The 24,896-nt window shown below is 45.5% G+C and overlaps 1 protein-coding gene across 1 annotated transcript; it reads right to left on the bottom strand.

Moving 5' to 3' along the window:
• Positions 1-122: 122 nt before the first annotated feature.
• On the bottom strand, positions 123-19,446 carry PPP1R36 (protein phosphatase 1, regulatory subunit 36). The gene is given in 12 exon segments (XM_010144822.1): positions 123-237; positions 1,234-1,422; positions 1,510-1,706; positions 2,935-2,974; positions 7,533-7,673; positions 11,513-11,611; positions 12,517-12,583; positions 12,703-12,824; positions 13,510-13,590; positions 14,689-14,788; positions 14,791-14,820; positions 19,407-19,446. Coding segments are annotated over 12 exon segments (1,221 nt in total).
• Positions 19,447-24,896: the final 5,450 nt, after the last annotated feature.

Below are 24,896 nucleotides of genomic sequence, written 5' to 3'. Positions count from 1 at the left end.
CAGCCACCTTCTGCCATTGCTCTTGAGAGAACACTGCTCCGTCTGCTAACGTCGTTTTGGGGGCTTCTCAGAGATGGCAAACTGAGGTCATTTGACAGGATAGAGAAACCACTTGGTGTTCTTCATTGTTCTTGTTCTTCCACTTCCTCCTCCTCCTCCTCTGCCTCCTCCATCTTCCTGTCAGACGTGCTCATAAGAGATTTTAACTCACTACAGTGAGCTCCGATGATGCCCACCCTGTTAGAAAACATCGTGTTAATCTGCTTGACACAGTGAAGTAAGAAAACAGAAGAAAATGGGACAGATTTGTAATGTTTCCCTAGAGAAAACAGCAAGGAATCTTGCCCTCTTTAGCAGAGGGTATCTGCTCTCCCCCAGGGAAAAAACAAATAACCGTGCTTGTACCTCCAGCACCACGTCATGTGTCTGTCTGGAGTGTGCACACACACAACAATTGCGTATGACCAAGCGAAGCTCAGCACTCCCTGGAAAGTTTGTGCAGAAGCTATAAAGCCAAGATGCTCAGGATTTTTCAGGCAGAAGATGTATGAGGGCAAGTCTTACAGGGAGCCTTACGTACACTTCAACAGAGCAAAACTGATTTACAGTGGTTGTGTTTAGAAAACAACCCCAGTGGTGTGTTTAAATGTACACTGTAGAGATACTGTCGTTAACCACAGCAGGATGGGAAACTGAATTCCTCTCATATGACATACCCAGGCTTGAAAGATCTTGGTTTTATCATGAATCAGAAGAAAAATTTCTACTTTTATTGTAATTGAAATAATATTTCAGAAGGACAATGTAGTAACAAAATTACTTTTTCAGAATAAAGTACATCAGTAACATCTGATCAGAACACTATTAAAAACTGAAAGAATTAAGAAATTTGAATGAATCATGAGAGGGAAAAAATAAACATCCCATTTTGATTTTGAGTGGTTTTGATTAATTTCTGTTTAAATTTATGTTAAAACATATTTCCTTTCTTTAGAAGACTTTTGAGTTTTAACAAAACGCTACGATCATCTACAGTTTTGCCATCAGTTAACCAAGAGTTCTACCACTGCAAGTTTCAGGCTCTCTCTGGTCTCTCACACCTCCTCCTATCTAACTCCCACGTGGACCAAAACCTCCGTCCAATGGCTTCTCTCTCGGTGAGGAAGATCCAGCTGTCCAACATCCTTCCTCACAGCACCACCAAACCTACTTATGCACAGAAATAGCCCTTACTTGGAGGTGAACAATTTGGAGAACTCTGGCAGGCCGTCACACATGCAAGGACTCGGGGCTCGGTCCTGACAGTAGCGGTTCTGGGAGAGGTGTTGGGCACTGCCCTTCGCTAAGGGCATCAGCGTGCTGAGCACTGGCGAGCACTGGTGGACCATGCTGTTTATGGAAGGATGCTTGGCATGGACTTTTCTTGAAAGAAAACAAATACAAGAGTTACCTCAGTGTATTTGGACAGGTCAGGCTCCCTAAGGACTCACCAGTGTGTCAGCTGTGTACCTCAGATAGGGCAATCGCCCTGCATTTGCATCAACAGTCCGGTCTCCTGGTTTCTGCAAGTCAGCATTGTTCCTCTCTCTTAAGGCAAGATTGAACATGTCAGAGCAAAGAAGCCTGCCGATGTCTTCTCGAATCGCTTGGAAGTGCTTCCGTCTGAACACAAGCCAAGCCACATAGCTGCAGAAGTTGTAGAAGCCCTAAATTGAAAACACAGATCCCCTTTTCACTCAGTCCCCACTGAGTCCCAGAGTGCAAGTTGGCACGACTCCACTCAAGCATCGGCAACCATTTGACATCACACTTTACCATACATGTGTCAGTGAAGATTTGAAGGGACTCTTTTCTTAGAGGTACGCAGACAGATGTTTAGAAAGCGAGTTGGCTCAGATGGATTTCACCTTGCTCAATTCTAACCAATGGGCTTAGTCTTGCTGATAGAAACTAATGAGATATCCTGAGATCAGCACTCAGTTTTTCTCAATAATCAATGGAAAGAGACAGACAGTATGAGACATTCTGGGGGTGTTCCTATCACACACATCTATCTCAAGAGACAACAATTCACCTTCTGGCTGAGCTTCTCTTTCCTGCAATGGCTGTCGAGGCAGCCGGAGGGCATGGCCTGACTGCACAGCTATTGTTTGGGCAGCTGCAGATAGACAAGATGATCCTCTCTCTGAATGGCAGCATTATGATGACAGAAAATATTACTACTAAATATGAACTCATGGCATCTCATCTCCACGTGTCTGCTTGCTAATTAAAGAACCAAAATCTAGCTTTTCCCCTCTATATAACATTTGCGATCCCTGGCATAAGCTGAGTCCACTCCCAATACATCAAATCTAGATGGCATTGCTGGAGCTGCTGTGCATCCTTGGAATTGAATCCACAATTCCCTTCTTTCAATGAAAGGCTTCCCAGTTTATGAAGTGCAAAGTATAGTTTGGGCCACCCTGTTTTGCATTAATTTGCTGCATAGTGAGTCTCATGAATGGCTGATGGAGCTGTATGTTGCAGGCCAGAAGAGCTTATTGGCATCTAGAAATGTCACCAAGGGCAATAGAAATAACAGAAGGCTGTGAAGTTTCTTACCTACAGAGATGAAACTATGAGGCCAATGAGAAGAAATCTGTAGACCAGACTTCCCAGAGGGACCTCAGGCTGTGGTGGGAACTGCCTGTGGTCCGAGAGCCACAGAGGGACTGAAACTCCATGGCTGAGGCCTCCAAGGGGAAAAGGCTTGGGCTGAAGAGCAGAGCAATGGTATTTTACAGGGACATCAAGGCCCTAGAGGTAAAATTCTATTCTAGGTACTCTGCCCTACAACTAAACTACTGGGGCTATCACAAAGGAAAGGAGCATTTGGATGTGCAAGGGAGGGACATGCTCTGAGCTCTCCATTTGTCTTTGTGTCTTTCTTACCTCAAAGAAGCTTCGATCTTTCTGCAGTGATGGTTTCCTCCTAAGGCAGTGAACAAGAGCACAAAATTAATAGCAGCAGTCATTCTTTCAGTTCCCTGAACAGAGCATTGAATATGACTCATGGGGCTATGCCAAGCTGGCATTTCACCAGGGCAATAAAGTTGTGGCTGGAAGATCCTCATTACTAGTGTGTGGAGACCCACTGTCCAAGAGAAAGGCAGGACTTCTGCACTGCCTCAGAAGGAGAAAATGCAAAATATTGTATGGCTCAGTTAATTAAATCTGACAGAGAACAAAGCTGGATGTGATGAGCAGGCGAGGCTCCCCTGCTATGCTATCTAGACCGAGCTCTCTGCGTGGGCCCCTCAAAAGTGGTCAGCACTGATCTAACCCAGTTCCCACCGAAGTCAATAAAAAACTCTTCCTGACATCACTGGAAGAGCAACAAGCAGAGTTACTGAGGGCACAAAGCCAGGCCAATGCTGAGACAATAAACTTGAATACCAGGAAGGAGATGCCTGATGTATCTCCAAGAAGAAATGTAAAACATGCCCAAGAATCACAAAGAGCCTTTGTTAAAAAAGCAGCAATTTGCCCAGTGGAAGCGTGAGAGATGGTCTCACCACCCACTTGAGCCCATACGTTCTCACACAAAGCCAAATGACTGTACATCATGGAAATGTTCATTAAAGCAGCCACTCAGTCCTCCTGGAGATGGCACAACTCACCCTCATGGAGAAGAAAGCAAACCTTCCCTGCTAGCCTACAGACCCCCACAGATCTGGCTTGGTCCTGCCAGATGCAAAGGAAAGCCTGTCTCCACATCAACTCACCAAACTCCTGACGTGTCCCTTATCTTCCTGATATCATCAAGTGTTCACACATCTAGGGTATCCCCAGCTGCCATCCCTCCAGAAACACCAATGCAGAGCAGACCATGAAGATACCTTTCAACCCAAAGCTCCATTTACTCTGACTTTTACTGATTGATTTTTTGATCGAGAAGACCATGTGTTTCCCTACCTGGCTTCCACCAACTACAATCCTGCTGACACTTCACGTATTGTGCAAGGGAGATGAGGCTTGACTCCAAGCATGGCATGGCCATTTGCCAAAGCAGAACTGCCTCAACAACTGATGCTTTAGATTCCTTATGAATTCTGGTAAAACACAGAGTTCTGACTTCAGAGTACCGGAGTGGAGAAAGAAACCTAAAGTGACCCCAGCTCATGCAGTGTCTTACAACTTGGCCCTAGTTTAGCAAAGAAACCTATGTAGAGGCCAGCGACAGAAAATAATCATAATAATTAGAGTCAACTAAGTTCAGGGGTCTCCACCCTTCTTTCTCCTAGTGCTTTCTTCCCTCGGGTGAGGTGTTAAACTAAGAGACCTGCTTGAAGTAAGGTCTCCTTAAAATAAGTGATGAACTAGGAGGCTCCTCCCATGTCTAGCTCACAGTTGCTAATTACCTAGGAGAACACGGAAAGGGTCAAGAAAACATTAAACTTGCAACAAGCTTCAGGACAGGACTTGTAAGAAATGTGAAAGAGTGAGCAAAAGGCATCATGATTTCTGGTAATATAATAATATTGAGTTCTCAGAGCAGCGAGGGGGACAGAGTGAGGAGGACAGCACAGCCAAAGGCAGGCGGTGCAGCAAGCGTGGGGTTTGGGTGCAAGATGAGTCCCTTCAGACATCTACACGAACTACTGCTGTGCATAGGAGCACACGGGGAAGAAATGCTGCCGGTGCCATTTAGCAGCTCCCTCCACCGCAGCCGTGACTCTAATGGCCCACGGATGAAGCCGGCTTCAAGGACCTGGCTGGGCTGTGTTTGCGCCATTGATGCGTGCACCTTCGGGAACACTCTGTGTTTTTCCCATTATGACAAATGCCCGTAAGGAAACTGGCACCACAAAAAGGTTGCACAATCCCCATCAACTTGAAAGGAGAAAGCTAGACACACCTATTCCTTCCTCAGCGTTGCAGGCACAAAAGGACTAATGCTAACACACGCAAATAACAGGTCTGGAGGAAGTCTCTCAAATTCCAGTCTGGGATAATATCAAGATAGGGTTTTAATGCTGCATTTTACAAATCATCTAAATTGTTAAGATGGAGATGTTCTTCACCTAAGCCCTCCTTTTTAAAATTTCAGAGAAAGCCTTTACATGAAAAATCAATCACTTCCTATGAACACATAGAACGTTTGGCAGATCTGGAATGGAAAGCAGTTTACCATCATAGTATAAGATTTCACTAAAATGTTGCTATGGTGAATTAGAGTGAAAAGCAAAAGCTCCAACGCCATCATGAACCCCTAGTTGGCTTATAGGAAAATATAGTAAGACTGGGGGTGGTACATTATCAATAGTTTCTCAGCTTTTTAATCTAAACATTTTTCAGGCTAAAAAAAACCCTCATCAAAAGTAACCCTCTCCGCAGTTTCTGTTTTGGCAAAGGACCCTTCCCATCCAAAACCATGTGCGCTCAAAAAATTCCTAACCATCTTTTATAATTAAGAGTGTTAATCATTCCTGTCCCGTAGCTCTTGTATCTGGCAGTTCACGTAATGGTCTGGGAGGTTCCAGATAACATTTCAGGCTCAACTGAGTCAGCCTGGAGGAGATTGCATTTATATAATTGCAGTACGATATGGGAAGTGCCGTATATTATAACTCGGTCAGCATTAGCTGAACTCTGAAGTCAGCGGTAGTCAGCTACCACCACCCTGCTGTGAGTAACTCAGTGCGGTCTCTCTTCATACAGCATCTTACATCATGAAGGCTTTAAGACACAGCTCTTTTCTAGCCTTTGTGTTTTCACAGCCTAGACACCAACATGCCAACCCAACTCCAGCCTCTAACCCCCGCTGGGATGGAAATATTAAAGAACATAGTTTCTTGTTTTGGCTCTCTGCTCTCACTCCCATGCTGGTGGGGGATTTTTTGCCACTAGACCTCTTGCTTGCCTCAAACCTGCACATTCCTATCCACCAGACGGTGGGAGTGAGTGAAGAAGGGTCAGAGCTAACTAGCTGGGTATACAACAGGCTGATTTACCCAGTTGCACCCAATTCTTGGATTCAAGTTACTTTCTGCAATAAGTTCCTCCAACTGAGTATCCTAAGTGACACCCAACAGAACTAATGAAATGGTGTCATGGCCCTCCCTGTCCAACCACCGAGAAGGTTAAGAGGATGCCTCTGCTCAACAGGAATCTGGGAGCAGGATTTGGCAGAGAAGGCTGCTCCCAGGAGTGCCTGGCGAAATAAATGCTGCTGTGACAAGATGCAGAGGGAACACATTGTTAACTTCAGGATCCAGCACCTTGTGGGATGGGGCACACTAAAATGAAAGCCCTGTTGAGACAGCGATTTCAGCTCTCCCTTGACTCCATCATTTCGCAGGTTACCTTCTCCTCATGACTAGAAGGAAACCCAGGTTACTCCACCCAAGCCAGGAGCAACGTTGCCCAGAGGAGTGTTGCAGAAAGGCAGGTGAATGTTTGTGACTCCTCTGGGGGACTGGCAGCAATTTCACACCAGCTGTCTGAAAAAAATTTGTCTGAAACTCCTCTGAGAAGATCTCATGGAACTGGGCTGCAGGATGGGGGCTGCCAGCTCCTTTCTACTGCCAGGGAAATGAAACATTGTGCAGGACCATACATGGCTAAGGAAGGAGTCCCTAACACTAGCACAGTGTATGATCTCTGTCATTATGTCCTCCTTCTACTAACCATTTTTTGTGATTCTTAGTTGCCAACAAGGGTTAAACCACACCACCTTCTTCTTCCGTTAAACCCCCTCTTTTCCTGTCCTCATCATTCCTTCAGTTCCCCTGCCTTTTCAAACACCTCCCATCCTGTCCTGCCTTCTTCAGTTTCTTTTTTAAATCCCACTAAAGGTTTCTGTCCCCTTTCAGTTCGACTCTGGGACCATTATATCGAAAGAAGAGTTGGTCTCCACCGCTCTGAAAAAGCCATGCAATATCTTCCCCACTCAGAGGTAGGAGTCCTGCACTTCCAATGCCCGAGCCCAACCTCTCCTTTTCTCTGCTCCCTTCAGCTGCTGTCCGTCAGGAACACGGTCTCCTTCACTCACTAGACTAGTCTTACGCGATCTCTGACTGGGCATAACAGGGAATTTATGCAGGGAAATTTAGTGGCAACCACGTGCTTTCAAGATTTATTTCAGTGGAAATGGAGGGGTTAAGATCCAGGGCTGACATTGATACGTGCCCCGCTGACTTTCCTGTTGAACCCATTCAAATTACGTTCTCTGTATAGCTAGCAAGGCTTCTGCATACCAGGGCTAGAGCTTTCCAATATGGTGTCCAGAGCTCTGCTGCAACTCATTGTGGCCAAATCTGTTGGCAACAGCTCACCAGAAACACTTTTGGAGTTGATTATGAGATGAGATAGAGCTAGAGGGAGATCAAGACACCACTCTGTCTCATGGTCCCTTAGTTCTCTGTGACTCCTTGGTTCATAAGACATGTATTACCCTGGGCATTCACTTGGGTCGCTCAACAGAGGGCTTGGCCCTGGGCTGCTGTGGCCCTTGACATAGCAAGAGTCCCCAGAAGGGATTGGCTTACATCCCACTAGGCGTGCGGAGCTGCTGTGCCGTGCCTTGTCTGAGGATAAGGTTACAGTACACCTTGGCAAGGTGAATCCTGGCCACCGCTAACTTCGCCAACAAATCGTCCATTTCTTTCTTCTTTAAAAATACCGTAGTCCTGTTTAAAAGAAAACGGGAAAAAAGTTTTGAGGGAAGGTGCTCTGGACAGAAGGGATGATAGAAGGAGTGACTGTTCCTGAGAAGTAACCATGATTTTCAGGCACACAGGCCACTGTGCTGTGTGACACCACGCCAAGGGACCCCTCTGTAGCAAGGCTGGCTTCAGACGCTTCCAGCGCAGCTTGGCGATGCCAGTGGGGCCACGAGGCCTGGGGCCCAGACAGTCTCTCTTGCTCCACACAACTTACAAGCTGCGTGCCCACAGCCTGTCAGGTTGCTGTCTTTGATCCTGCGTAGCTTATGAACCCTTCCTGCAGCCTGCATAAAAGCCCTGGAGGTGCACCTAGATATCTCCGGGCGCAGACTCTGTCACCGGGCAGCCTGGAGCGGTGAGTCTGGCTCGGTCAGAGACAGCACTGACTCCTCTTCAAAAGGGCACACGAAGCGCATTTGGGGCTGCCCCTGAACAGGAACGGCTGACACTGCAAGCCTGTATTTTAAAACAATTCAGATCAAACATGAAGGAAACGCCAAACCAAAGAGCTTTCTATTTCCTCTGCTTCCCCTGTAATCCACCCAGCTGTCTGCCGGTGCCTGGGAGCGTTGCCAGCCTAAAGGTTACCAGCCTCCTTTCACGCTCAGGAGAGCTGGTTTTATCTGTCCTATCCCTGATGGCCTCCAGCTCTAAAACTTCCTACACAACCCACCTTTAATAAATTTGAACAATTACTCTGGGTTCTCAAGGATAATTGCTAATAAAATCCAGCAGATTTTCCTCAAAAGACATGAAAGGGTTGGAAGCAGAAACAGACGGAAACTAAAAGGGAAAGAAAATGCAGGACAGAAATAATAGCCCTTGTTCCCTTCGTGTCTCATCCACCACTGCTGAGTTTTTGTTCTAAGAGTCACATATTTCCAAGGTGAATCTCCCGAGCTGTCTCCAGTGGGGGAATGCCTTATGCCCGCTGCTTGGGAAAACCAGTTGGTTGTTTTTGAAGTTAGTTACAAGATCTTCCTGAACCTAGAAAAAGCCAGCAAAGCCTCAGGCCTGGATTTAGAACGAATCAGCACGGCATCAACAAAAGCCAAAGTCAAGAGAAGTCAAAGATGTCCAGATTCACCCTGACTTTCTCTGATAGGAACCCTTTCCAAATAAAGCTTAGTGCACAGAAGCAATGATGTCTGAAGCCAAGATAGTCTTGGATGTTCTCTTGAAGCACTGTGAACATTGATACTTCTACTCAGTCTAGGTTCAAGATGGTTGAGGAGATATTCAGACCATCAGGCCTGTCTCCCTGTAGACAAGAGTAGACCCAACAGATGAGTTAGGCACCTTTCACGGGCAGCCCAAATGGCAGGAACCCCAAAACACACCAACTAGTAGCAGGAAAAACCAGCGTTGTTTTTTGTGTTACTAGATGATCACACAAGAAGAGCAGCTCAAGGACTGCACAGCCATTGGATGCATGTGTCACACAGGAGCTTAAGGCTGATAAAGGACTAGGTGGGTCACCAAGCCTTGTCTCTAAGTAACCTGTCTGTCGGTTTAACTGGGAGCAAATTACAGGTATCACTAATGAGAACCATGAAATGGTACTGGCATGTCTTGCCTCCAGCCTGTCTCTACTTGTGGCACATAGCCAGCACTGCACAGGAAAGCAAAAATGCCTCTGAAACTAAATTGTATCTTGGAGGAAGGGGGAGGGAATTTTCTTCCTGAGCAGGCCACGAGCAACAGCCCTGAGCATGGGATTTATGTGGGATAGATATAGGAAAACAAATGGCTATACAACCTTCTTTTACATTTTCTCAAATACACCAGCATATCACAAACCCAAGATTCTTATCACAAGTGTAATTTTATGTCATTATGAGTCTATTATGTACTCATAAAATCCCTTTCACAAGCTCATGGATCTCCACCGTGAAAAAAGTCATTTTCTTGTCTGCCACCACTACTTCCTAGTGAAAGACCATACCAGAACTTTACTCCACAGGAAGCAAAAGACAGTCCTTGCTACATTTGATTTGAAATATAACACTTTCCAAGTTTGGAATTAGATCAGATGGATAACAGAGGAAATGGGAGGTCTTCAAGGAAAGACGAAGCATATCAGAAAGCTCTTCACGCTGTGATTAGTATCTCCCTGCTCCTCCTAGCCAGCTAAGATGCTAAAATAATTAAGGATGAACTGCAACATTAAATAGGGCCTAAAATTGCCTTTTGTCATTTTCTTTTCCTTCCTTGTTTTTATACTTCAGTAGATCAATATCCTGAATTCCTACTTCTGCGTAGTATGTGTCTCCTCTTTAGCTTCTCCGATGTAGTTATCCTAGCAAGCGCTGCATGCAGGTAATCCTGACAAGCAAGTCACTTCCCTTTAGGGGAGGTAATGAATCTAAATAAAACAGTATTGTACAAGTGGAGAGTCAGTATACATTTCCCACCCAAAGGCAGGACTCACTTTGGGAATGCTGCATGGCAGAACACGCTGAAAAGTCTCTGCTGGCAGGGTTTATCCAGTGCTTATAGCTGATACCTACTAACCAGAGCCCCACTGATCCAGGAAGCATAACCCTACATTGCAATAGGTCCAATCTTCTCTTCGTTGCAGTCTGTTTCTGTACTTGCCACACCAGTAGATGATACAAGCCATTCTGAGGTGTCATGACCCATGGAGCGGCTGCCTTCTCCTTTACCAGTCAAGGGTGAGGGGACCATTTTGTAAATCACAGCCCAGAGCCTCTCAGGTGAATCTACAACCTTTGTGTATGAAACTGATGGTTTTCTTTATTAAGGAATTATTCCTTGCCCAGGAAAAGAAACACCTGTCAATCTATGGATGTAGAACAAATCAATTCCCTAGGGCCAGCAGTCCTCCAATGGCCTTTTCTTCAATCCAGATAGATCAGCCCCTCTTTATCGAGGTTTCATGAACTGTGACCTAAGTAATCATTAAGTGTAGTCAATTCATAGAGACTATTGCATGCTGCAGAAAACCATTGTTTGAAACGATGCTTTGAACCTCTGCAGTGCTTTCTCCCAAGGCATATAACCCTCCAACATAGCAGCTCCTGGACTGACATCCCCACTTCCACTCTGCAAGGTAGCAAGCGTGGTCACACACCCTTACTTGGGAACTGCTTTCCTGGCATATACTCCTCATGTTGTAACATGTTTCCAGCACCCAAGAGTCATCTGAACCTGCTTTGCAAAGTATTTAGAAATGAAGTCAAAGCAATGCGACCCACAGCACAAATTAACACCCAGCAGACTCAGTTGTGACTATTTGCTGCTCTGTATTGCCGGCAGAAAGGGCTGGATGCTAATGTAACTACTGGGAAATGGCATTAAGGGATGGTAATTCAATCCAGGGCACTCACATAGATTTAAGGTTGGTTATAGTAGCAATGATTTATTCAAATTGCAGCATTACCTTGAGGAGTCAAATTATTTGATGACCCCATTGCAGCAGGGCTGGATCCAGCCACCATCTTGAAAGGGAGACTACAGTGATGCCATGCCACGTGAGCAACGGTGCACACCTGCAAGGCTGGGGCAACGCGGGGTTCAAACCCTCCCACAAAATCTGTCTTTCTACATAGTCAGAGGAGCCTATGTCTTGGAGAGCACAGAGGACAAGGGGACAGGAGACACCAACGGTCACACCAAGGGGTTTTTCTCCTAAGTATTCCATATATAGACTGGGCCAGTATAGCAAGCAGTCCTTGCTCGTATGCAGAATCCCACTGATTCTGACACAAAAGACTGCCCTGTAATTCCAGATTTGCTGGAGCAAGTTCTGTTTACCTACACCCCTGAAGTCTTATACTCACAAAGTCAAGGAACTGTATTTCCTTTCCAGGGCAATTTTTTCCAGGTAAAAAGAGAGGTAGAAGAGCAGGGCCATGAGGAACTCATCTAGTTTCTCATTCCTGTATGGAAGGTAGAAGGGTAACTGTGAAGTTCACAGATTTGCAGATATAGACATCAACAGACCATTACGAAAAAGAACAAAGTCTCTGCTCAAGGGCCTGCGTTATACCAAATATATAGCTGTGTGGTTGAGACCTATTCATAGCAAGCACTCCACCCCACACTGAGACTTTGAAGGTTTGGGAAGAATTACTAACAGAGTTCAATAAACACGCTGACGAGTGGATTGAACTGGCTATTACCAGACGTCCTTCTAAAAAGCGTCTTTTCTGCACTGAACGTGCTGGAAGAGTGGCATTCACAATCAAAGGAAAAGGGGACAACTCAAACACCTCTCCCCTTCTGAAAGGGTAAGGCTCAACAACGTCTACAGGTAGATTCCTAAGTCAAAGTGCAGTGCAGCCACTGAATGGCCCTAGTGATCTCAGGGATATGCCTCTGAGATAGAATGCTCCGCCTGCTGCCTCCTCGCTTTTAGCCTATGCAGAAGTCACGCTGATAAGTGACAGCAGCAAATAATGAGCTCTGTAGCTGTGATGGGAACAGCGGCAGCCCAGGAAGTCAGCCCAGATTCCCAGTTGTGTTAGCACTCCTGGTGCACACAGTGTGATGGATGTGCTGGCTAACATGGTATTTAACTTAGAGTAAAATGAATAACCTTCAGATGTTTAGTTCCAAGTTCTTGTCTTCCTTAGCTAACAGAGTGGAAGTCTTTCAGACAGGTGGTAGGATTATTCCCCTGCTCATGTCAACAAGGACAACATGCATTTGGTATCGTTTCCCACTGAAACTCACAGATGAGAGATTTTAAACCTCTGATATTTCATATTCTACTTCTCATACACTCTGGTCCCTCCCTACTAGCTACACGTATAATTCTTGAAACAAACTCTAAATGACATACCTCATAACTGCTGCAAACGATAACATGTGATGTGACTTATTTGCTTCTTTGAAAAGCAAAGTAGCATCTGAAAACATACAGAGGAGAAAAAAAGTATTTCCTAAAAAAAAAGGCTAGTGTAAGTAGTATGGTTAGTGTTAGTTAGTGTATGGGCATTGCTGATACGAAACACCAGCAGTTACTCACATTTGACATCATCTAATGTCACATATTCATGTTGTAACCACTTGGACAGCCTATGCAATTTTTCTTCTTCGTCAGCCAGACTTCTTTCGGAGAGCATTACACTGCAGTCATCTTGGAAGATGCTGTTGGTTGACCAACACATAACATTTAAGGACACAGTGTTAATTCCAGTCTGAGAATATTCAGATTTTCTACTTGGTATGTACTCTCTTCATTGCGCTGTTTCAATGGGACAGGCAGTGGAGTCTGTTTGGCAGGTATCCTGAACTAACTCAACTATTATAACCACAAACCAGGCTGGGGACGTTGAGAGAAATAGGACATTTTACCGCTAAGGTTGCGTCTGAAGTCGCTCTTTTAGTTGCTAATATAATAAATTGCAACTATGTTATTTAGATCAAAGAGGTTTTAAGTAATGGATGAAAGTCAGCTATACTGTGTTGTGAATGTATAAAATTAATAACACTACTAATAATAATACTACTACTACTTTCATCTTTGAAATGCCTTACACAGATGAATTAATTACCTCACAATACTCTTTGGAGTTCTGTGCGATCTGGAAACAGCAGCAAAGATGCTGAATGTACCAAAGTCCTACCAGGCTAGTAGTGCCTGAGCTAGCATTCCACACCAGGCATGTCTGGCTCTGTCTTTGTGTTCAGACCACTCATCCACCCTGTTGAAATGACAGCTGGCTTCCTGTTTCACGTGCTTTGTTCAGACATGATCTTCAGACAATGGAGGAAAATATTCCCACCAAATGATCTTGTTTCTTTTCGAGCTAAGCTAATCAAATTAAAATACCTCTTTAATGTCTTGACATGCATTTCCTGAAAGAGAATGTTTTTTTCTTCCTTAAGGTTTTCCTCAGCTGCTGGGTCGGAGCTGAAATACAAAGAATGAGCAGGAGCATGAGCAGTACAAAGAGGCCAACATCCATGATACAAAAGCATATCTACTTTGTCCTCTAACTGATGCTGAGAAAACATCTGGGCTGTGGTGAGGTCAACACATGACATTACTTTCAGGAACACAGAAGCAAAGAGTAAAGGGGCTTCCCCGGGTCCTCCTGCTCTGACTCCTGCTGACATACGCACTGTGCCATGTAAACCCTTCAAGTAATCAGTGCCTTAAGAAGATTTTAAATGTAAACTGCTCTGTTCCAGGGCTTTTCTTTGGGATGATTGAGGGCAGAGACAGGCAGAGGTCACCGGGGAGCTCACACCTCTCCCCGGAGAGCTGCTGGGCAGAGTCAGCAGTGTTCCCAAGCCCAACAGAGAACCTGGCCGGAGCTGCTGAGACACAGACCGTGAAAGGCACCTGCAGTAGCAGAGTGACTAGGAGAGAGGTGACTCCACCTGACAAAGGCTTGGAAAATACCCAGGAGGGCAGGAGGCAGCAGCAAGCAGCAGCATGTGACTGACCCACTGCTGCCACGCTCCACCGTTCTCACTGCCCCATGCTTGAAAAGAGAGCAGGGGAGATACAGTTTGGGTGTTGGGTTCTTTCGACCCAGTGGTTTAAATGGCCTGATAAAGACTTAAACCACAGCTTTGAATGCCACGGACATTCAGAGCACAGCTGGGTGCACTTTGTCCCCTGCAGAGCCGTGCTCTCCCCAAAGGTCTGCCATCCTCTGGTGCTCCCCATTGCACAGGGCCATACATACCACTGGCAAAAGGAAACATCAGTCTGGGGACCTCCACCTAAAGACTCCTGGGGTGGGATTTGGCCCTCGCATGCAGCACTGCTGCCCCAGTCCATGGAGCACAGCGCTGACACATGGCAGGACTCGCCACACTCTTTTAGCTGTCCCTCTGTAGTGGGTTCAGCTGGACAGCAGTATGGAGTAAACGTGTAAGGGAATTCGTCCTGCAGCTGATGTTTGACTGAAACAATATTAGACTCTGATTTTACCTTACTTGGAACTGCTCTATCAAGGTCTAAATCTGCATAATTTGAAAGTAAACATCATTCTTTTACCTTTCAAATTCAAGTGTGTTGGTATCATCTTTCCAGTACCACACGCCTCGAGTCAGCTTTATCGTCTGCAAGAAAACAGCGTATAGAGTACACGTCATACCTCTGCACTCAAGTTCTCAGCCCAGTGGAGTACTTATAACACAAGCACGGTGCATATGGGCCACCTTCGACCTTTCTTCAGCCTGCTTTTCACCCAGATGTTGTGTGTGTTATCTGAAGTTTTCTGAGATTAAAGCTTGCCAACATAAGAAAGAAAAATGCCTATCTGTCCTTTTTTATGTCTTCCAAGTTATGAATAAATAATTGAAAGTTTGCTAAGGAACATCAGTTCTTTCACTTTCTGCCAGTGAATCAATAAAATCAAACAGATCCATCCATTTAACAATATAGTGCTTTTATTTGGTTTTTTTAAATAACATTTATGTATTTATTGAGATGAAGTATCAAGAGAAGGGAAGTTTTTGTTTAAAAATGGAATATATTATGCACTTTCCTGGTATTCTGAGAGCTTTAAGTAAGAACTAGATAGACTCTTCAGGAGAGACTGGATAAAATTACTAGTAACAACATTTTACAGTATCTGTAAATATTTTTAAAAATCCATTTAAAAAGTCCCCTAGGAAAAAAAAATCTATTAGTCCTTTCTTAATTAGCAAAAGAGACTTGCAAACCCTTAACTATTATTTGCAGGTCACCTTTAAAGCAAAATTACTCTTATTGCTGAAATCCTTCTGCCTACAAATTTAAACTGGGTGAAGCTGTAAGCCCTTGTGTGACTTTTTGCCAGGTACCATTCAGCCAGCCAGCCACAAGGCTCTCACAAATTCTTGCTCAAGCTAATTTGGTAGTAGCGTGCTGGGTACAGGACACCAGAATAATCTCACGTCAGCAGCCAGCAGCCCATGCAATGGTTAGACCACAGAGATGAATATTAGGAAAGCGTGGCTCTGACCCTTTGACAGAAAGTGGTTATGTTAACTTGTCTGTTCCAGCCTTCTGTTCCAGCTTTCTAATACTGGTTTACAGCTCCCGGATGAAAAGGGCCATGCAAATGCTGCACCTTTATGTTACACACAAGAGATTATGATACATGAAAGAAAAATCGAAAAGGTGGTAGTACAGCATAGCAAGCCCTACCAAAGCATCACAGGAAGCAGAAAATACTGCTCCTGTGTCTTCAAAATACATCTCAGCTGCTTCTTACTAATACAAATGGTTGAATGACTGTCCCTGGCCACCGTGTGCCCTGGCTGGCGCAGTGGGACAAGTCCCTGCCCTGCTCTGCCCACCCAATGGAGCCTTCCATGGTCCCAGAGATCTGCTGCAGCGGCAAATGTGAACAGCAGCAACAGGAGGGAGCTGGGAAAGGTGGGGAGACTCACAGAGAGCATGGTGCTTGCCCGGGAGCTGCCAGGAGTGAAGGGGTGAGGCAGGCATTGTTTGTGGTGGTATCCTGGTGACAGTCTGCTGTCTCCTAGGAACTGCAGATCCCGGGAGGTCAACCCGCTTTCAGCCTGCTCTGCATGGTCTGTGTGCTCTGCTCCATCCCAGCTCTGCACAGCAGCCTGTCTGGGGAACATTTTAGTCCAAAGAAATAAAGTGCTTTCCATGCAGTAACATCTCCTCAGCCACTTGTTTACTGTGATTTTGTTGGCCGGGAGCTGCAGAGTTTTTCCTGGTTCCTGGCCTGGCGGCTGCCCATGGTCCCTCTGTTCTGGGCACTGGTTGTCCGTACAGCACTCTGACTGTTAAACATACTTCAGCTTGGGACTTCACAAGATTTAAAAGTGTAGCTACCAGGTCACAGGTCTGTGGCGTGAAGCATTTTCTTTTGCAAGCAGAGAGTCTCTCAAGCTAGTCATTCAGTGTTGTGTATAACTGGTACTGCTTAGATCACACCCCAAAATGGTACAGCTCATATTGACAGAAGCACTTTTTGCCAACAGAAGTGAAGTCGCCATGAAGGGTGAGGTTTTGTGTTACAGCTAAGCCAGCCTAATAGCTAGTTGTTGATGGAAGAGGCATTCTTGTCCCCATCAAAGATTTCCCATTATTTATCTTCGTGTTGATTTGTTCTCTCCTCTGTCCCCACAGCAAGGCAGCTCCCTAAACTGTCAAAATCAGTAATCCAGCAAAAATCAAGGAGAAACTTTCCACTGAGTTAGCAATTTACCTGAGTTCAGGGCAGAGTCAGAGAAGGGCCAGCAGAGATGCAGATAAAGACCATGGGGCAGGGGGAGGACCACACCTCTCAATAGATCAGGTCAGCTCTAGGTGAAAACCAGCCACAGCCTAGGGGAGTTTTGCTGGTGCAGCTGCACTAGGCCAGTATGTCCTCTGAAGAGCAGAAAACACCTGACCTAGGACTTTGAGACAGCTCAGTTCAGTAAGACAGAACATTTTCTTTGCTTTCAGCTCTTAAAGGTGGCATCATTCGTTTTTGCAGTAGTTTCTAACTACGGAAAATACTCCCGAAAGCAACACCAAGATGTTCATGATCCCATGGAAGAATGAATAGACAATGCAACGAGGGGAAAGAAAGTTTCAGTGAAACAACCTGTCCCTAACTCCCCCGCATTTCCACAGCCTTCCAGACACTGCATCTTTTCTCCTGTCATTACTCTTTAAAGATTTATCTACGCAAACACAATCAGTCCATGGATAGCTAGGCAAGAATCTCAAATCAGCCTGAAAATTCAGCTCTGTCTCTCTCTCACTTTTTTTTTTTTTTTTTTTTTTTTTTTTTTTTTTTTTTTTTTTTGTTTGGACATTCATATTGTGTATGTTGTGTTTCCCGTTGCTATTGCAGCCTGCCAAGCACATATCCATGACTTGGCAGCCAAGTTACATATTTAACAGGATGAGAGAAGCAGGTCTTGGAACGACCTCAGATCTCATCCACGGCAGCCAGGCAGCGCTATAGAAACAGGCTCCCCATCAGGGGAAGGGAAGAGGTACAGAACTGGTAGCTCAGTCGACTCATTTTTATAGGGCAGGGCTGTCACCAGCCTTAGGAAACCATCGGCCCGTCTTGATTCCACTAAAAGTTGTGTCAAAAGAACTGACAAAAGTGAAGGATGTGTTGCAGATACTCAGAGCTACCTGTGTTAGGGTTCACGGTGCAGGAGGCAAGGGGGCAGGCAAGCCTTCGGCTATACTGGAGTATACTGGGAGAAAATTGGCACAAAAAGCCCAGATGGTGGATGGGGAGAAACCAAGACTGAGAACTACCTGCAGGGAGAACAACTGTCAGTGTAAAGACTGGGTCAGAGCTGAAGACCGAGCTGGCCAGGCAGGCAGGAGAGGCCTGGGAATCAGTGACAGACCAGTGAACTAGGGGAAAATGAAGAGTGGAGACTTGTGGTACTCAGATGCAGCACCGTTCTACCGCGGAGGAGATCAGTTCAGCCCAAGCATTTCATGAGCTGAGGCTGCAGCGAACACAAATATCCCACCTGATGGCCCAAATGGGTACCAGTCTGGAAAAAATTAAAAGCCTGGCATTGTAGCAAAGGAGATTAGTGTCTGTTGGTTCCCTGCTTCAGCTGTTGCAAGCATTGGAAGCTATAAAATGGGTGAGCCAGAAGATTATAAGAAGTGAAATTAAGGCACAATGGTTGAGGCAATTGAAGGCTACATGGGAAACTGATTTCTACATGGGCTTCAGTCACAGAATGCCAAGCAAATCACTCCAACCCACATCCAACCCTAATGACCATTATTTGCAAGCTCTTTTCTTTCTGAGTGAACAGCCTGGCCTCATGGACGTCTGAAATGCAGGACTTGGCATCCACAGCTGTGACCAAAGCCAATGGGAGCTCTACTTTGAACAGCCCAAAAGGTGTGTAACACTAAACTGACTAAAAAACACCAGTTCCTTGGCATTTCCAGTGTAAGGCTCCATAAGAGACAGATTATGTTTGGCTTTCGCTGATTTGTTTTATCACCTTCTTTCTGTGGGAACTGTACACATCTCAAGGGTGAAAACTAAATGGACAATGTTGTGAAGCACTCAAAATGTGGTGTTGATGAGCTCCACAGGCAACATCCTAAGCGATAACACTTCTCCAGAGCTGGGGCTGGACAGCACACAGTCATCAAGGTGCATATTGAACTGGGAAATATTACTTTCTTAAAGCATATGCTGCCCGTTGTTCACTGACAGAGGCAGGTGCCCTACAGAATTTTTAAAAACTAAAACAACCCTGTTACTCTGTAATTAAAACCTGGGTTATGAGGCATAAGCACAAAGAAAGGAAGAAATAGGCTTACTCTGATCGCCATATCTCTGAACAGCTGACTTTGCAGACGTAATAGGCTTCTTTTAATGTTGTTTCTTGCGGTGTTTGTGTGCCCATGTGCGTCCAGTAGTTGGGAACACTCAACAGCATGTGTATGTACCCATTCTTCAGGTAGATCTAACGTTTAATTTGGATATCACACCCAGAAAATAAACACTCGCATAAACTCAACAAAAATATCACTGACTCACCATCCAGTCATTCACCTCTTCTCTGCCTCTTGTTTCTTCTTGCTGTGTCAAGTGTCTGTCTTCCATACCCACCGTATTAATTTCCTCCTCGTTTTGCAGGGGTAGTTAAATGGTTTCTCTGGGAATAGTAGACGCTGTGTGTGCACACTTCTGTTTGCATTAGACGCACAAGCATTGAACTCAATTTCACAGTAGCTAATACTTGGTCCATGACTATGCCATTTACCTGCCAAGTACTTCTGCCTGCTCATTAAAAACAGGATCATGCTCTATGAATGGAATAAGTAATGTCCTTCGGCGTAATACTAGGAACACACCAGGGTGGTTTTTCACTTCAGTTTTGTGCAAAAAGGAAGCTCCCAATTCCAGGTTTTCAGCAATTTGCACTGTTTTTCCACACCAACACTGCTGCGTTTCAGTCCCGCTCCTCGGATCATCCAAAGCAAAGGGTAGTTTGACAGCTGCACTTGAACCTCTGGAGCGATACCGTGTCCACAACACATCCCCATCTTCCTGGGAAGATTCTGAGCCCTGTGGCCTGGCTACCTGCCAGCCACGTTCAGTGGCAACTGCATCCACGGAGGCAAACTAGCTAAAGGTGTTTGATAGGCAGAGGCAGGATTAGCTACTGAGTCCAGTATGAAGATCTAAGGGAAATCGGGAGGCAGAGATTGCCTAGCACAGCTTGCGGGAACACAGGCTGCTTCTGGAAAGCCAGAAAAACCAGCTGCACATTCTTTCACTGCAATCCTCCTGCAATTACTGCCTCTGCGTGGTTTTATCAGATGAGATTATTGAACACTAGCAGTTGTCAGCTGTTTTCGTGCAGCTAGGCCTTCGCCTTACGCTCCTAACAATCAACCTTTTGTTATTAATGTGCCTCTATCAGAAAGGAATAAGAAGTATTTAAATGTACCTCATATTCAATAGGTATTTTCAAAAGTTTGACTTTGATTCTGTATTCTGAGGTGCTCAGAAATGCATGGGGCTTAACCAAAATGTCATAGCATAGTTTCTAGTTCTTCCATAGAATATAATAACCATCTCCCTGCTACAGAATCAGGAAAAAAAGAAGTTTAATATAGAAACACTATAGACAGGATCTTCTCTATTCAACTCCGTGAGCTTTGAAGGTAATTATTGCAGAGAACTTTGCTTTTAGTTTTTAGCTTATTACAGAGACTTTGGAGCTTATGAGAATTTTTAGTTACCTGCTACCTGTCATGCTGAGGATGGGACTCGGAACTCGCTCGCATCTGTTGGCTTTAACCAGGCTGCATTGGTACAAACATGTTGTGAATGAGGTTTGCAGCGGGAAATTAAGGAGTCCGCCAAATGAGGAAAAAACCGTGGTTTTGAAAGAAATGTGTTACATTATCAGACACAGCCTGGCAAAAAGAAAAGCTGCTTTCAGCTGTGACTTGTGATTGCTAGACTGTCAGTTCAACCGTGCAACAGCTCTTGCAGGAATGGATAGAAAAGATTTCATAACGCTTGCCAGTGAATAGCAAGGCAACCAAGACCCCCAACCCATGGGGTTTTCTGTAGAGTCCTGCCCACAACACACAGCACTGGCACTTCTGGAAGTGGTTTTGTCTCCTTAATCCTATTCAAAACAGATTTTTAACTGCTGGCATGCAATCATTGGAAGCAGCGACATTTTGAACTGCTCCGACAAACAGGGTGCAGGTGCTGCTAACTACTGCTGCTAACTGCTACCTACACACGAGCAAGAATGACCTCACATTTCTTGGTCTGGGATGCAACAGCCGTCTGTCAGGTTTGGCACAGGCCAACGCACAAAACCAATTCCTGAATGGTGGGAGAGAGTATCTTCAGCAACAGAAAAGGAACAAAAGTTACCTATAGTGCTCCTGTTATTCCTAAAAAGAAAAGACTACCAAAAAACGTGTTGGCTCTTAGGGGGAAAGTTATCCCCTCTCTAAAATGGTGATGCTGTCACTGGGATGACAAGAGGAACCAGCTTGTCTGTGTCTCCACCCTACCGATGCAGGAGAGAGTAAAGGCAAATGGGTCATGCAAGGGTGGATCAGGGGTTTTTAATACTGCTGTTTCATATGTGGAAGTGAAATATGTTGTTGCACCTGGAAATGCTGGCTGGCCCAACTATATAATCACCACACTGCTGCAAGCAAAATCTACTCCACAGGCAGGTCTATGCTATGGGCTGCTGCCTGCATAAATATGTGGATGAGAGTGGCGGAGAGATGTGATACCTGACCCACATAGGTGAGCTAAAGAAGCTTTACTAGCATAACTCGTTTGGCTGTGGGGTAGGGAGGGGTGGTACCTTTCCTGTGATGAACAACTGCAGAACATAATTTTGCTGCTGTAAGAGCATCCACGTGCTTTGCTGGTTTAATATCACAGGATTCCCATGTGCCAAGGTACAGTGTCCCTGGTGCAGGCAGAGATCAGACCACTGTGCGCTTTCTGAAGAGACACAGTAGAGGAAACTCAGGACAGGCACAGGGCAAAGGAGAAGGAACGTGCAACACCTTTTAATTAAGGAGAGCTTGAAATGCTATTACATTGCAACGCACTGACAGCACTGAAAAAAGGAACTTTAAAATTAAGTCTGGATGCTGGGTGTAAGCACACGCTTTTTAATGTGATGCCCTGCATTTAACGTAAGGGCCCAGATGGCAACGTGAAATCCCTGAACATTTTTCCCTTTTCCTCTTGTTCCTTGTGTGTATCTGTGGGATTGGCTTGCAATGGGGAAGACAAAATTTATGGTGCGGTCCTGAGATGCCACGTCTCCTTGAGACTTGTCACTCCTTGGCTGTGCCCCACAGTGTCCCAAACCTTCAAGGAGAACCTTTCAAATAAATGACAGGCAGCTCCCAAGAGAAAGGCTGCCCAACCTGTGGGGCTCTACGCAGTGTCTCCCGAGAGATAAAAGGAAGGTTGCCAGGATATAGTCATTCCTGTCTTTAAGATGGTATCACAAGATGGATGAGCAGGGCTGGAGTTGTCTGCAAAGGTCCTCTGTGAGGAACTTCAAACAGGCGCTCGAGGTGGCAGGGCACGGGGCTGACTCACCCGGCCAGCTGGGTGGACACAGCCTGTCCAAGCACGTCTCAACTTTCCAGCTCCCGAGCGGGTTGCCCTCAGACAGCTCTCTTGTCCTCAGCTCCCTCCAAGGCCTCTCACATGGCACGTTATTTTAGTAATAAAGCTTTCAGCTTTGTCTTTTTTCAGCTCTTCCCTCTCCCCTGCAAAGCGACGGTGGGGAATTGCAGGGCACCTGCATCACACACAGCCGAGATGGCTTTGCATTGCCCCACACCTGGCTGCACCCTGGGTGGGGTGCTAGGGCACTTCAGGGGGTTGGTTTGGGTGATTAAATTCGGCAGTATTAATGCTATGGGTGTTCCTCTCTCTGAAATAACACCATCCACATAAACTTGATCGGCAAATAAATGGAGCTATCGAAAGTTAATACTGTAGTTACACGAGCGCTACGGAGTTGTAACCACTTTATATCCCTCCTACGGGCTTGGTCTTTTGCACAGCCCTGTGTAAGAATAAGCAAAGGTCAGAAACCCGGGCCCATGGTTTTGAGAGGAGCTGGCTTTTCCTGTGAGTCAGGACAGCACAAAGCAGGAGAGACGCTGAGCACGGAACCAATGAAACTGCAGATTTTAGACAAGATTAATTTCCGGGCTTTGCCAAATTCATTTAAAATGTGCAACTACTCCCCAGAACTACGTGTACACATCAAATCTCCTTGTAAACAAGCAGCGTTTTCCCCTCTGGCATTTGCTTTATTGCTTTAAGAAACTGGGGGGGAAAACTGTAGATCTACTAGAGTCAGTGGGAATTTTCCACTAACAGGATCAGAGTTCACACTACAGCAAGTACAATATACTGAAAACCAACTCAAAGTTATTCTTTGTTATATAAACTAAGTGAATGAACGCAAGGAATCTAGCTCTGCCCTCGGAGCATTCCGCCTCCTGCATTTGGGGGGGTTGCTCACATATTTGAAAGGCTACTTAGTGCCTCGAGACTTCAAGTCTTTCCAATCACGTAAGTCAGCAGAAGTTTCTCGTCCTTTACATGTCCCACACACAGTCTAGATGTGTCCACACTAAAAAAATATCCCTTTCCTAGGAGAAAAAAAAAACACAACCAATTATGCCAGTGTAAACCCGTGCATGTCCTCAGCCCCTGAGGTATTGTCCCCATCTGGACGGGGACTTCACCTGGGTGGTCTCTGCTACTCCCTGCCTGCCCCACTGCTGCAATGGGCACAGATGACAGCGCAGGCACGTGACAAACTATCGGCTGCACACATTTAGCTGCATTAACTCTGCCATACACTTAAATAGATGTTTGGGGAAAACAACAAAAAAATGTTTTTAATAACTGGGAAGCAACGCTGAGGAATGCACACCAGGGGCTGAGAAGTGAAGGAAACTATGTGGCAAGACAATTACTAGTCAGTTAATAGAAGAAATGGTTAACCTGCCTTTACACAAACATGGGTGTTAGCTAATCCTTACCGCTGTCCCACAGTGGTGGGATTTTGGTTAGGAAGAGTATGTCTGACAGTGTTACAGTTTGCAGCAACAACTTCTCGCTTACGGATCATCTACTGCTATTCATGGACACATTTACCTATCAGTTCCTAGGGAAAAAAAAAAAAATTAAAAGTCATGGTCCTCATTCTCAGGGAGCCTATACATGTTACAGCCTGGAAATCCAGACGCTGATTGCCAGGAAAATGCTCTGCCCATGACCACCAAAAGCAGCCAGCCCACTTACAGCCTTTCAACATTTCACTGAAGCACTCGGCAAGTGCTGGAGCTGCTGCACTTGACTTCTCAGGTCTCACTGCGATGGCGCTGCCATGTACCTATAAACCGGTCAAACTTGAAGTGGTTTTGAATCGTTTGCAGCAACAGCTGATTCAAACAAGCTTTTTACAAGCCTCACATTCCCCCGTGGCGACTGTAACCCCTTTTGGGAGCCAGTGAAGAGAAACCCACAGTCAGTGCCCTGGCAGCTGAGAGAAATCCTCATAGTAAACCCGAGTCTTATATTAAATAGTGAACTAGCTTATTTTTGTCTGCCCCCTCATCACAAAATATGTTTTTACAGATTTTTTAATATATACCTCCTACAAGCTTAAGGAAACTGAGCCCTGAAAGTTCTTTGCAGCTCAGAGAGCTGGCAGGGCAGTGCCTGCCTGGCTGCCCAGCACACCAGCACTCCCACTCACTAACCAGCAACCAAACAAAAACACGGCGGATGCTTCCCTTCAGCTGCCCACTGCTCTGCGGTTTTTTCCCTTAAAGGACAAGCCAGTCTAAATTGTGCATGTCATCGGGCTCCTCCATTAGGGCTCGTTAGCGCGCAGCTCCTCCGATTCCAAACACTGCAGGGTTTTTTTGCTTTCTGAAACAAATTATTAACAGCTGCAGAGACAGTTTGTAGTAAAGCCAGACCAGTTTAACCACTACAGATCTTGCCTACTCTATCAAGCTCCTCTCTCAGCACTCCCAGCTCTCAGGGAGTCCTTGGCAGCTGCACTTTTGATCATCCTCAGAGAGGAAAAACCCCTCTTTCAGTGCAGTAAGGACAGCCCAGCTTGCTCGCTGGCAGCTCAGCAATTTGTACAGCCGGCCACAAACCGGTCTCGATTTTATCGAGCCCAGCGCCTGCCAAGCAGCACGATTTCTGCGGT

This window comes from Buceros rhinoceros, unplaced genomic scaffold (genome assembly GCF_000710305.1).
Source record: "Buceros rhinoceros silvestris isolate BGI_N320 unplaced genomic scaffold, ASM71030v1 scaffold2030, whole genome shotgun sequence".
In the NCBI taxonomy this organism is placed as follows: domain Eukaryota; kingdom Metazoa; phylum Chordata; class Aves; order Bucerotiformes; family Bucerotidae; genus Buceros; species Buceros rhinoceros.
This window is presented reverse-complemented; position numbering and strand designations above follow the sequence as displayed.